Raw genomic sequence first — 13,552 nt, 5'->3', positions numbered from 1 at the left:
TATATATATATATATCTAAACACTGAAAATGTCCTTGCAATATAATACAAAACAAATAAAATATACAATACAATATATAAGAATATACAATATAATCTGAATTTTGTTCAAGTTCTTCGACGAGAGTAAATGAATAAAAACGAGAAAACTGGTTGCATAAGGATTAAAACAATTCTCTGTTGCTTGAGATTCTTCTTTGAAAGTCTGGAATTATTTAGAGTAAAGTTTTACTTTCTAATTGTTCGAATGTAACATGTCACTCTGCTTATCTACCACTAGATGTCGGCATCGAGGTGATTGACTGATTGACATTTTATTAGTTACAGCAGAACATTATGAAGGACGATAAATTACTTATGTATAAATACTTGAGAAAATGTTTAAATACGTAAGAAAATTTATAAATACGTAGCAAAATGTATAAATAAATGTTTGGATAAATATCAATATGTCACAATAAATAAATGACTTCTGATTTAATTTTTGTCAAAGAATGGTGCTATTTTACGTATAAATACACATTTTGTCATTAATACATTATATTGATATTCATCTATACATGTATTTATACATGTATACTTTGTGTTACGTATTTATACATCTTGTTACGTATTTACACATTTATACATTTATTTATTCATAAGTCATTTATCGTCCTTCATACACATATTGGGAAATACACTACACGTGTTGAAAACAATAATAATAAAAAACAAGAACTAAGTTTTAATAATAATAAAGATCATGATTAAATAATAATAAAAAATAATAATAAAAAACAACATATATGTCATATATATATATATATATATATATATATATATATATATATATATATATAGACATGGTTTGTAGGAAAACATTGAGATAAAAGAAAACTGCTGGTTTGAATCAACTTTATTGATACATTAAAACTGGTTTGAATCAACTTTATTGATACATTTAAACTGGTTTGAATCAACTTTATTGATACATTAAAACTGGTTTGAATCAACTTTATTGATACATTAAAACTGGTTTGAATCAACTTTATTGATACATTTAAACTGGTTTGAATCAACTTTATTGATACATTAAAACTGGTTTGAATCAACTTTATTGATACATTTAAACTGGTTTGAATCAACTTTATTGATACATTAAAACTGGTTTGAATCAACTTTATTGATACATTAAAACTGGTTTGAATCAACTTTATTGATACATTTCAACAACAACAACAATCCTCCCTCCATTAGATCCTGTAGCCCGCGCTGAGTCAACAACGCGCTCTGATTGGCTGGCGTCGACCAACCGTGGCGCTGGACGCGTGTGACGTTTGCGGCCCCGTGGGTTTTCTCGCGCGAAGCTGCAGAGTTCGTTAGTGGAGAAGAACCCGGGAGACCTGCAGCACACTTGACGGTGAGAACAATAGACGCGTGCGAACACTGCAGCTCGAACACAATGGAAGGTCAACTTTAATGTTGGACTTTGATCAAATGTCTGGCGAGTCTCCAAAGACTTCTGAGCGTCTGTGAAGGCAACTCTTCTCTTTGTTGACGCACAGCATGCTGGTCTAACTTTGATAAATGTACACAAATAAATGTGCAATAAATCTTAAAAGCCTTTGTTGCGGTTAATAAATTACATAAATCACGCTGTTAATACTTTAATAGTGAAAATAAAATGTATTTTGTTGTGTAACGACCACACTTTCACCCGCCTTCTCATTAACCTAATTGTCTTCTGCCTCTTAAACTGTTTGTTTTTTATAGTTTTTAATTACATAATCTTTTTAATGCATTTAAATCGAATTTGAATTCATTTAACTCAATCACTTCTTTTTTCTTTTTTTTTTAAAGTTCATTCACAGATTTTGCAACAAACAAAAAAACATGTCATGGTTTTATTGCCTGAAGCAAAAACCGCCAGAACTCGACTTGATCTACAACTTCAGGAAACCTTTCAGGATCTAATGTTTTGTTGAGACAAGCTTTAGCCGCATGGTTGATCCATTCCTTGTCTAAATATTTTCTGGTCCTCACTGAGCAGCTCTTGAAAGTTTTTTTGTTTTCTTTTGTGTGATTCATTTCCCAAGCAACTCGTGTATATCTATAGTTTTTACTCTTGTCTCTGCAGGAACAAGAGTCGCAGCTTTTCATTCAAGATGGAAGTTCGTGAAGGTCTGTGCACGTTTGAAAGAATTGTCTTGTAAAAAAATGTTTTATGGATTAGCACTGTGTCGTCGGCAATTGTTCTGCTCTGACCTGTGACAAATCGGGACCCCCGGGGGCCACTTTAACCGCCGCTGAAGTCGATTAATCTAATTATCGTCGCTATTATTTAATTAAAACTAACCTGCGTCGGATTCTGTCGCTAACGTTTCAGCTTTGTTTCCGTGGTAGTCATGCAAGTGAAGGAGCTGTACAAGAGTGAATCTGGTCAAGCTTTCGAGGTGATCCTGGACCCGTCTTCCCCCGAGCCAAAGTTCCCCATGTCTCCCATGAAGAAGGACGTGTCTCTGGATGAGATCAAGAGGAAGCTGGAGGCCGCCGAAGAGAGACGGAAGGTATGTCTGCGGACGCCACGTTGTCGTGACGGGGAGGTTTTGACCACTTGTTTCCGTCAGAGCATGGAAGCCGAGACCCTCAAGCAGTTCGCGCAGAAGCGCGAGCACATGAAGGAAGTGGCGCAGAAGGCCTTGGAGGAAAACTGCAACTTCAGCAAGATGGCACAAGAGAAACTCAACCACAAGATGGAGGTCAACAAGGAGAAACTGGAAGCCAAGAAGGCCGCCTTCGAGGAGAAGATCAAGAAGAAGGTAAAGTTTTTAACCGTGTGAAACCGTTGGGGAAACATTAACTGTTTGTTTTCTTGCAGGAAGAACGGTTCGAGGAGGTGAAGAAGAATAAGGAGGCCAAAAAAACTGAAGATTAATAGTATTCTGGCCATTAATCGGGGACTATCCCATCATTTACTGTTTTCTGTGGTTACATTTCTAGTTGGCAGCTGAAATATATTTTTGTAGTTTAAAAAAAAAAAAGCTTAGGTGGCTTGAACTGCTTTTCAAGATGTTTCGTACATGTTTGATATACTGCACGCATGACTTGTTCTTCCAATAAATTCTACTTTTTTCATTGCGTTTCCAAAGTTGATTCACTTTTAAATGGTTTAACTAGTAGTTTACTTTGAAACTAAACACCCTCGTGACCCTGTCAAGAAAAGGCCCTGTTTTTACAACTTCATTTTTGCAGAACTATAAACTAAAAACTATGCTCGGAACCAATTTATAAAAAGTCTTTGATTTAAAGCCAATTAATCTTTAATGCATCACTTCCTGTACAAGGTCAAGGACAGCAGTTTCACACCTGAACCATTTGATGGCTATAAAGGTTGAGCTAAAGCGGTTTTAAGTGAAGTTAAAGGAACTAAGCGTAAGGATTATGAATGAATACCGTGATTTAAGCTTGACTTTACATGGTAACATAACGTAAGTTAACTTTTTTTTTTGTTTTGAGCTCATTTAAAATTATATAGCTAGTTATATATTAGCTTTTGGCTCCAATTCTGAGGTGAACGTTTTTAACTGCCTCACAACGTTGTGGAATTAAAGAAAACATGTTGCACCCATTTATTTTTAAGTCAAACATTGCGAGTTAATTTTATTTAAATAACCATGTTTGTATAAATTAGCTTTCGGCTAAAAGTGGGTGCAGTACTTCCTTTTGGCCACTTGGGAGTAGTGTAGCGCCACCGAACCTCTTAGCTCGTAGAAGAAGAACCGTGTGTTTATATTTCCAGGGTTCGACGGAAAAAGAACAACCACTGCGTCAACTAGTCTCTGATCGGAACCGTTTCGAGTGTCATCATGGGAGCTTGTATGGCCTTGTGTTCTCTGGCCAGCTGCGTAAGTACCTTCTTTGACCCGGTTCTGTAGCGGGTCCGTGTGTTTTTAACTGTTTTTTAATCGAATATGAAACGACGTTAAGCTCTTGTCATCCGACATACGAGCGAACACTGACTGTTTAAAACTGACATTAGCTCTTCAACCTCGATGTTTACTTTATTATTACACTAAAAGTAGTAAATTCTCAGTTAAAATGGAATATAATGCATAGTTGACGCTAAGGAAGTTAGCTTAGCAAACAAGGAAGCGCTAAAGTAGGCCGTCGATGTCATAAAGCGTTAAATGAGGTCAAGTGTTTATTATCAGACAAACACCCTTTATTATACAACAATGACCTATATTTCATGTGACAGTGCGTGTTTATTTCTCTCCTTATATTGAATTACACAGGGCGGTGTCGCTGAAATTCGATCTGTGGATTTAGTTTGTTTTTCCTGATTTGTCATGTGACCAAAAGAATCACGAGGCAATATTTTGAGACAATAAAACTTCTAAGGTGATTTTTTTTTCTTGTAGTTTTATTGTAATAATAATCTATATTTCTAAATAAATAATACTAAAATAAACTCATTCATTTGTATACCATATTTTTCTTTCATTGAATCAAAGTATTTTGATATTGAGAAGTAAAACGGGATCATTGCACATTCAAGTCAAGTTTTTTTATATCTTCAGTCAAATGCAGCTTTGCTGATAAAAGTATACATTTTAAGTTAAGTAATAATCAATTATAATGATAAAATATAAAATTACTTCTTGCATTATTTCTTAAACATGTTGAATTTTCTTGAATAATTATAGGTGTATCTTCCATATTCAAGGGAAACAAAGCAAATCAGCAACAATTAGAATAAGAATTAAATCTTGTCTTATTGCCCCCATTAAAAATTCGTACGTCACTTTCTTCCGAGTTGTTAATTTACAGCAGATCTATTTCCTCCAGACTTCGTGACTGATCCTTTCCCTTCAGACTCCAGAGTCATCATATCGCAGCCGTCGAGCAAGGCTTGGTCCGGTGTTACCTTCCATGTCTCAGCTAAACTTTTCTTTGCTTGTCGAGAAACACAAGTTCAGAAAATTAACCTTGTCGTTATAAGTTATAATATTGAATCACGAAGTTCATGTTCTCATTGTAATTTTTAATAATCAACATTTTTTTCTCGATTTCCATCACCACACTTTTGAAGGATTTAAGATCTTCTGCACGTTTTCAAATACAATGAAAGAAAATCAGACCTTCTGCACATGTATAGCAGACACGTTTAAATGTATGTTATTTTTATGGTGTTATGTACATTCTCATTGTATTACGGCTTTTAATCTTTCTGCGCCGTTTGAGAATCTAGTGGCTTTTTACAAATTGAAGGCTGAAAATGAAAATTGTTTTCAGGAATTTGACTTCGGACTCTATCGGAAAGTCTGAAAGTTTTTAGTCAGTGATCTTGTATCTTTTAAGTACATAAGAGTATTAGCTAAATGTTTGTCAACTTTCTTTGAAGTTTTTTTCCACAATTTAATTTTCTCCTGCGAATCTGTGTTTCTCCCTATTAATTTAGACTCGGTGGAAAAAAAGTTTCGGGTCATATAAATGTCTGAAATCAGGGTTATTAGAAAATATCAAAATGGTGATTATATCACTATATTGTTTTGTATTACGATATTACTGAATCAATTATGTTTTTGGCTTGCAAATCCTATTTTATGTGTTAGTAACATGTGTGTATATATATATATATATATATATATATAAATGCTGTTCAATTTTTGGTTGCAATTTAACATCCAGCCGCTAGATGGCAGCAGTCACTAGTTTAGTTTATTTATTTAAAAGGACTATGTGCAGTTACATTAAAAAGATGCTGCACCAGATTTAGCGCAATGCTACTTTCCATCTGTAGTCCTCAACAAAGATGCAGACAGTTTACATCATACATCAACATACAAATAAAGCAAAAACACAATAATATGTAAGGTGCAGTACAAATAAGTGCCTTCTGTTTGAAAGTGCGACAGTTCTTCCTCCGCAGCTGAAGAAACGATGAAATCCAGTCGGATTCCGTTGATGACTGAGGACGAGAGGATGCATATTTTGGTTTCAAAACAGTAGAAAGCAGAGTCCAAGCAAACGTACTGGAACAATACTACAAATATATCCTCGTTCTTACAGTAATATTTAATCTAAAATAGACGGCGAACGTCTCCTAATTTCCGACCGATCTTCTCTTATCTGTAGGTGGAATATTAATGCTAGTTCTTAGATCCATCTGATGATGAACAAGGATTTGGTTTAATTGAATAAATGTCAACTGAGACCTCAGCATCTGATGGATCGTCCCTCTGGTCTCCGCAGGCCTCCTGTCTCTGCGGCTCGGCTCCATGTCTTCTCTGCGGCTGCTGTCCGTCCTCCAACAACTCCACCGTCACCCGGCTGGTCTTCTCCTTCTTCCTGCTGATGGGCACGTTCGTCTCGGTCATCATGATCCTCCCGGGCATGGAGACTCAACTTCGCAAAGTGACTATATTTTACTGTCGACCAGGAGTTTTCGAGGAGAGACCTTCACGTCCTTCATGTCCTTCATGCTTCTCAGATCCCCGGCTTCTGTCAGGGAGGAACGTCCATACCGGGGGTGGAGAACCAGGTGGACTGCGACATCCTCGTGGGCTACAAGTCCGTCTACCGAATGTGCTTCGCCATGACCTGCTTCTTCTTCCTGTTCTCCGTCATCATGATCCGCGTCCGCAGCAGCAAAGACCCTCGCGCCGCCATCCAGAACGGGTAAACCACGTCCACCGACCACAAACTCGCGTTCCCGGTTTCATTCTCGGCGGCTTCTTCTCCTCAGGTTTTGGTTTTTCAAATTCCTCATCCTGGTCGGCATCACCGTCGGAGCCTTCTTCATCCCGGACGGCACCTTCAACACCGGTACCGTTGAGACGAAAAACCAATGTTCTGTTTGGAGTTAGCACGTTAGCTAACGGAGGCTCCCACCTTCTTGCAGTCTGGCATTACTTCGGCGTGGTGGGCTCCTTCATCTTCATCATCATCCAGCTCATCCTCCTCATCGACTTCGCCCACTCCTGGAACAAGCTGTGGCTGGAGAACGCTGAAGAAAGCGGCTCCAAGTGTTGGTACGCAGGTACGAGGTCACACACACCTGTGGGTGGAACCTTCTCGTTTGCTCAAGTCTCGGCTCGCAGGTCTGCTGTCCTTCACCGTGATCCACTACGCTCTGGCGTTCACCGCCGTCGTGCTGTTCTACGTCTACTACACTCAGCCGGACGACTGCGTCGCGCACAAGGTGTTCATCAGCCTGAACCTGATCTTCTGCATCATCGTCTCTGTCGTGGCCATCACGCCTAAAGTCCAGGTGCAGACCAGTGTTTGAACGCATGTTTATTATTATCCTCCTTATACTTCATCCTTCTCTTTTCTACATCTTCTCCTCCTCTTATACTTCATCCTTCTCTTTTCTTCATCCTTCTCTTTTCCATCATCTTTTCCTTCTCTTCTACTTCATCCTTTCCTTCTCTTTTCCATCATCTTCTACTTCATCCTCTCCTCTATTCCATCATCTTCTCCTCCTCTTTTCCATCAATTCCTGCTTCTCTTCTCATTCATCTTCACCTTCTTCAACATCTTCCTGTCTGTTTCATCATCTTCTTTTTCTGCGTATTTCCATTCGTCTTCTCATCTCCTTCGTCTTTCCTTTTCCCCCCCATCTTTTACTTGGTCTTGTTGATCGTGTTTTTTCTCATCCCTTCTTCTCATCGTCCCTTCGTCTTGCTTTTTCTCCTAAACTTATTTTTCATCTTCTCCATCATCTTCTTTTCTCTTTTACTTTATTCCCCTTCTTGTATAATTAATCCCCTATTCTCCTTTTCCTTTCTCTTCTCCTTTGTCTTCTACTTCTTTCTTGTACTTCATATTCTCTTCCCATCTCCTTCCTCTCCTTTTTTCTTTAATCTTCTCTTTTCTCTTTTCTCCAACATCTTCTTGTCTGCTTGATATTTTACTTCTCCTTAATCTTCGTCTTCTCCAACTTCTTCTCATCTACTTCATTTTTTTTACATCTTCTTCTCCTTCCTCTTATCTCCTTAAACTCCTCCTTTCCTTCATCTTCTCCAACATCTTGTCATCTTCTCCATCTTCTCCTCTCCATTGCAGGAGGCCCAGCCACAGTCGGGTCTGCTCCAGGCTTCCCTCATCACCCTCTACACCATGTACGTCACCTGGTCCGCCATGACAAACAATCCAGGTAAATACTTTCTCTCATCACCACTTTCTTGTTAAGGTCAGAACTCGAGTCTGACAATAATATTTACTCAACGTCTCACGGCTCAGCCGAGTGTAAACGATAGTTGGTCGGTGTTAACTTTGGCTGCAGGTGAGCCGTCATTTTTACTGCCTCATAACTTTTGAAATGGATAAAAAAACATGTATATTGTGTCAATATTTCTGTTGCTTTGGAGATAAATTGCATCTTACGTTAAGTTAAAAACAATGTAATGGTCAAAAGTGAGTGCAGTACTTTCTTTTAACCACTATGGGGCAGTGTAGCATAAACAAATCTCTCCGCTCGTAAGTAAGAAAATTATATTTGTAGAGTGCTTTTCCAGACCAGGGTCACAAAGCGCTTAAACAATCAAAAACAAAACTCAATAAGATAACTCCTTTCCTTTGGCTAAGTGGATATTTAAATTGTCATGATTTTTTGAGTCTGAGGAGTTAAATAAGTGACCACCCACCACAAGACTGGTTCTGTTAAGGTTTCTGCCTCTATGGGGCAGCAGGTCGTCGTCGTGCAACAGTTGAGAATTATTCAGAATTGCGGGTTTGTATTGTCAAGAAACTGTTGATACTTTACATATCACGATACAAGTGCAACGATACAATATATCGTGATAGTTTAGTAACAAGGATATATGTGTAGTATTGTCAAGTACTTGACTCTGGTGTCGTGATAGTGTGGTAACAAGTATATATGTGTAGTATTGTCCAGTACTTGACTCTGGTGTTGTGATAGTGTAGTAACAAGGATATGTGTGTAGTATTGTCAAGTATTTGACTCTAGTGTTGTGATAGTGTAGTAACAAGTATATATGTGTAGTATTGTCCAGTACTTGACTCTAGTGTTGTGATAGTGTAGTAACAATGATATGTGTGTAGTATTGTCCAGTACTTGACTCTGGTGTTGTGATAGTGTAGTAGCAAGTATATATGTGTAGTATTGTCCAGTACTTGACTCTAGTGTTGTGATAGTGTAGTAACAAGTATATATGTGTAGTATTGTCCAGTACTTGACTCTGGTGTTGTGATAGTGTAGTAACAAGTATATATGTGTAGTATTGTCCAGTACTTGACTCTGGTGTTGTAGTATTTACAGACCACATGACTCGTGACAAAGTCGTTACTGATTTCATTTGTTTTCAAACCAAAATATGTCCAAACATCAGCTTTAAAAACTGCTGGAGTCACTGTATCCTCTCGTCCTCAGCCACCACCGAGATCTCACTGGATTTCATTGTTCCTTTAGCCGCGGCTAGTAATGACTGCTGACAACTAGTGGCCAGAAGTTTAATTGCAACACAAAAATGATCAATACATTGGGAATTTAAAAAACCTAAATACTTTATATCAATACATGAAATAAATATGCTCAAAAGAAAGTTGCTTCTTGGTTCCAGACCGCAAGTGTAACCCGAGCCTGCTGAGCATCGTGTCCAACGTCACCACCACCCCTTCACCCTCGGGCGACACCACGCCCGGGCAGCTGCAGTGGTGGGACGCCCAGAGCATCGTGGGTCTGGTCATCTTCCTCTTCTGCACCCTCTACGCCAGGTTCCTCCTCCGCCGCCGCCGTCTCTCCAGCTCCTGACCCGTCGTGGGTCCATGTTGTCTAATCCCGTCCGTCTTCTCTCCCGCAGCATCCGCTCGTCCAGCAACACCCAGGTGAACAAGCTGATGCAGACGGAGGAGGGCGAGGGTCTGGGCGGCGAGGGCGAGGTGGGCGAGGACGGCGTGCGCCGGGCGGTGGACAACGAGGAGGACGGCGTCAACTACAGCTACTCCTTCTTCCACTTCCACCTGTGCCTGGCGTCTCTGTACATCATGATGACGCTCACCAACTGGTACCAGTAAGTTCACCTCCACTCCCATGATGCACTGCAGCGGCCGAACCTCTCCAGCGGGTCCGAAGGGTTTATTAGTCGAGGATTTATGCTGCGGGTTTAACTGCTGGAATATTTATCTTATCTAACACCCACTGGAAGTCTGTCATGGATCATTACATCAGCAGCTTTACGGATGAGTTCACGGAGAGGGTGTGAGAAGAGAGGGAGAGGAATGAGGTGTAAAAACACAAGTTGTGTTTTTGGAAATGGAAAGTGATTATTTTATTTTAGTTTACCGTATAATACACCCGGTGTTTACCGTATAATACACCCGGTGTTTATCGTATAATACACCAGGTGTTTACCGTATAATACACCCGGTGTTTACTGTATAATACACCAGGTGTTTACCGTATAATACACCCGGTGTTTATCGTATAATACACCAGGTGTTTACCGTATAATACACCCGGTGTTTACCGTATAATACACTCGGTGTTTATCGTATAATACACCAGGTGTTTACCGTATAATACACCCGGTGTTTACTGTATAATACACCCGGTGTTTACCGTATAATACACCCGGTGTTTACCGTATAATACACCCGGTGTTTACCGTATAATACACCCGGTGTTTACTGTATAATACACCCGGTGTTTACTGTATAATACACCCGGTGTTTATCGTATAAAACACCAGGTGTTTACCGTATAATACACCCAGTGTTTACCGTGTAATACACCCGGTGTTTACCGTATAATACACCCGGTGTTTACCGTATAATACACCCGGTGTTTACCGTGTAATACACCCGGTGTTTACCGTATAATACACCCGGTGTTTACCGTATAATACACCAGGTGTTTACCGTATAATACACCCGGTGTTTACCGTATAATACACCAGGTGTTTACCGTATAATACACCAAGTGTTTACCGTATAATACACCAGGTGTTTACCGTATAATACACCAGGTGTTTACCGTATAATACACCCTGTGTTTACCGTGTAATACACCCTGTGTTTACCGTGTAATACACCTGTGTTTACCGTGTAATACACCTGTGTTTACCGTGTAATACACCAAGTGTTTACCGTGTAATACACCAAGTGTTTACCGTGTAATACACCAAGTGTTTACCGTGTAATACACCAGGTGCTTACCGTATAATACACCTGTGTATTATATGCTTGTTTCACGTCTCTGGTGTGAAGCCGAGTCCGGCCACTAGAGGGCCCACAAGCCAGGTTATGTTTTTTAATGACTTGAGTGATGACGTCACACAAACTCTGTGCCACAGGCCGGACGCCAGCAGGCAGGTGATGGAGAGCACGATGCCGTCCGTGTGGGTGAAGATCAGCTCCAGCTGGCTCGGTCTGGCCCTCTACCTGTGGACCCTCGTGGCCCCCGTGGTCTGCTCGGACCGAGACTTCAACTGAAGGTCTCTCGCTTCGCTTCGCTTCGACTCACGTGACTTTTTCAAGAGCCGTCAAAACACGGCCCTGGGACCTGCTGATTAGACGTGTTGCTCAGGCTGGAAGGGGAACCTCTCGTGGAGCCTCAGGACTGTGTCCAGGAGATAAGGGGTCACACGCCCACCGACCCACGGCCGGGGTTTCCCTTCCGCCGCATGTGGCCACCACCAGAACCATTTTGATGACATCACAGCAGGTCCTCCCCTCCACCACCCCTCCCTCATCTGGTTTTATTTTTTTTGTATCTGTCAATCATGACTATAAAGTGCCTCTTTCTACATTCATCCTGTCAATCATTAATACTAGTGCTGTTGATTGTTAATCTTGTTTTAATAAAGTTGTTTTTAAAGGAGCTTTTCTTTTGAGTCTTTTAATCTAATTTGTTATTTTTTATGTAAAAAGTTGGAGTAAAAAAGTAAAAAACTATTTTAACATTTAAAATGCTACAAAAAATAATTTTGTTATCATTAAAAAAACACAAAGAAAGTCATATAAAGTAACATTTTAAATGAAAGTGGTTTTGGATAAATAACTTGAACATAAGAGTTTTTTTTTTTTTTAATAAACAAGAAAAACATGAAGTCATTACAAAAAGCCAGTAGAATATTTTCTCCAAAATACTTCGACTAAGAACTTCAATCTAGACCAAACTTTGTGTTTATTTAACATTTAAATTAAGTTGTTTTTCCTTTTGCTGCCTTAAGTCATTTGCACTTGAGGAACTTTTATTTTATTTGTTCTTATTTGTGTACTTTCTTTTTTGTCCCAGTATGTCACACAGTATGTCACAATAATCACAACTGGCTGGAAATAATAAAACATTTACTCAAAACTCTTAAAAATACACAAAGAAAAGACAGAATATAAATATAAATACACTATAAAGCAACATTACTAGTTAAAGTGGTTGTCAGACTAATAACTTGAAGTTAGACAATACATGTTTAATTTAAATAAATGTCTTTTTTTATAAAGTTTTTATTTAAATCTAGCTTTGTGTTTATTTCAAATTTCAATAAAGTTATTTTGCACCTTTTTTTTTTCTTTTTGCTTCTTTAATTTAACCTTGAGTAAAGTTAATTTAATATTTGTTATATTTATTTATGTATGTATTCAGGTATTAAGTGACACTTTTTTTTAGATAAAAAAATCAAATAGTTAAGATAAAACTTCAGTTTTTTCAATAAAGTTCTTTCAAATGTGTGTGATTAAAAAAAAAGAACAAAAAAAACAGAAAATAGCGTATTTTCTGCTCAGAAAACGTAAATGTATTAAAAACTTTGCGTTGAGTGAAAAAAGAAGATGATGCAGAAACCAAACTGTTGTCATGTCTCCATGAACTCAATCCCAGGTCAGATTATCGACTCTCATCGTGTCACAAATCACTTCCTGTGTTGTGGTTTTGTGACGATGATTATTGGATTAAAGCTCTTAGCGACTCGTGCTCCAACATCCGGGACGTTTCACGTCAGATTGAACGATCGCTCGTTATCCCTGACCTTAATCTGCTCCGCTCTTTTTCTCTCAGATTATCAACAATCTATTGAATTGTGGGATTAGATTCGCAAATGAACATCCATGTTTTATCTTCCTGATCTTCTCGGGAGGGAATTCTGAGGTGTTCCCCGGTCAGAGTGTCATAATCCCCCCCTTTTCTGCTAAATACAAAAACACATTTTCTATATTTTCTTTAACGTTTTTTTTATTTTAAATCCTAAATAAAGAATGAAATATTTATCTTTAAGTTTTAAAATGCTTTCTTCTTAAGAATGTTTTAAAAACAATAATGTCAAACTAGTTAAAAAAAAGGTTTGAAATTAGCTTTAGCATGGTAGCTTTAGCATGTTAGCATGCTTTAAATAATCCATGCCTTTATAACGGTTCAGTCTTGTGTTAAAGTCCTGAAACAAAAGTTGGTGTAAAAGTTACTTCCATGTGTACACAATACATTTTTTCATTAATTTAAAAAAGGTTTAAAATTTGCTTTAGCATGGTAGCTTTAGCATGTTAGCATGCTAAAACTAATCAATGCCTTTATAACAGTAGAGTCACCTGTTAAAGTCCTGGAACAAAAG

At 38.5% G+C, this 13,552-nt stretch overlaps 2 protein-coding genes across 2 annotated transcripts; both read left to right on the top strand.

The window, feature by feature from the left end:
• The first annotated feature begins 1,332 nt into the window (after window positions 1-1,332).
• stmn1b (stathmin 1b) lies at window positions 1,333-3,116 on the top strand. Its single transcript, XM_087812379.1, has 5 exons — window positions 1,333-1,401; window positions 2,119-2,162; window positions 2,385-2,548; window positions 2,609-2,800; window positions 2,860-3,116. Exons 2-5 carry the CDS (start codon window positions 2,147-2,149, stop codon window positions 2,914-2,916), a joined length of 429 nt encoding a protein of 142 aa, XP_087668505.1. The 5' UTR covers window positions 1,333-1,401; window positions 2,119-2,146; the 3' UTR covers window positions 2,917-3,116.
• Window positions 3,117-3,761: 645 nt separating this feature from the next.
• On the top strand, window positions 3,762-11,829 carry serinc2l (serine incorporator 2, like). The gene is made up of 10 exons (XM_087812378.1): window positions 3,762-3,886; window positions 6,237-6,398; window positions 6,475-6,662; window positions 6,730-6,809; window positions 6,886-7,023; window positions 7,085-7,254; window positions 8,052-8,142; window positions 9,572-9,725; window positions 9,812-10,021; window positions 11,303-11,829. Exons 1-10 carry the CDS (start codon window positions 3,848-3,850, stop codon window positions 11,439-11,441), a joined length of 1,371 nt encoding a protein of 456 aa, XP_087668504.1. The 5' UTR covers window positions 3,762-3,847; the 3' UTR covers window positions 11,442-11,829.
• The last annotated feature ends 1,723 nt before the right edge of the window (window positions 11,830-13,552 follow it).

Source organism: Callionymus lyra, chromosome 17, assembly GCF_982586985.1.
Source record: "Callionymus lyra chromosome 17, fCalLyr1.hap1.1, whole genome shotgun sequence".
Classification (NCBI taxonomy): domain Eukaryota; kingdom Metazoa; phylum Chordata; class Actinopteri; order Syngnathiformes; family Callionymidae; genus Callionymus; species Callionymus lyra.
Note: the sequence above shows the minus strand (reverse complement) of the source record. Positions and strands in the feature narration are given on the sequence as shown.

Bases quoted from the DNA above. Each gene is read 5' to 3' on its own strand.
- stmn1b (XM_087812379.1), top strand. The intron at 2,549-2,608 runs GTATGTCTGCGG...TGTTTCCGTCAG, and splicing joins CCGCCGAAGAGAGACGGAAG to AGCATGGAAGCCGAGACCCT. The intron at 2,801-2,859 runs GTAAAGTTTTTA...GTTTTCTTGCAG, and splicing joins AGGAGAAGATCAAGAAGAAG to GAAGAACGGTTCGAGGAGGT.
- serinc2l (XM_087812378.1), top strand. From the start codon at position 3,848: ATGGGAGCTTGTATGGCCTTGTGTTCTCTGGCCAGCTGC. The intron at 8,143-9,571 runs GTAAATACTTTC...TCTTGGTTCCAG, and splicing joins CGCCATGACAAACAATCCAG to ACCGCAAGTGTAACCCGAGC. The intron at 10,022-11,302 runs GTAAGTTCACCT...TCTGTGCCACAG, and splicing joins ACGCTCACCAACTGGTACCA to GCCGGACGCCAGCAGGCAGG.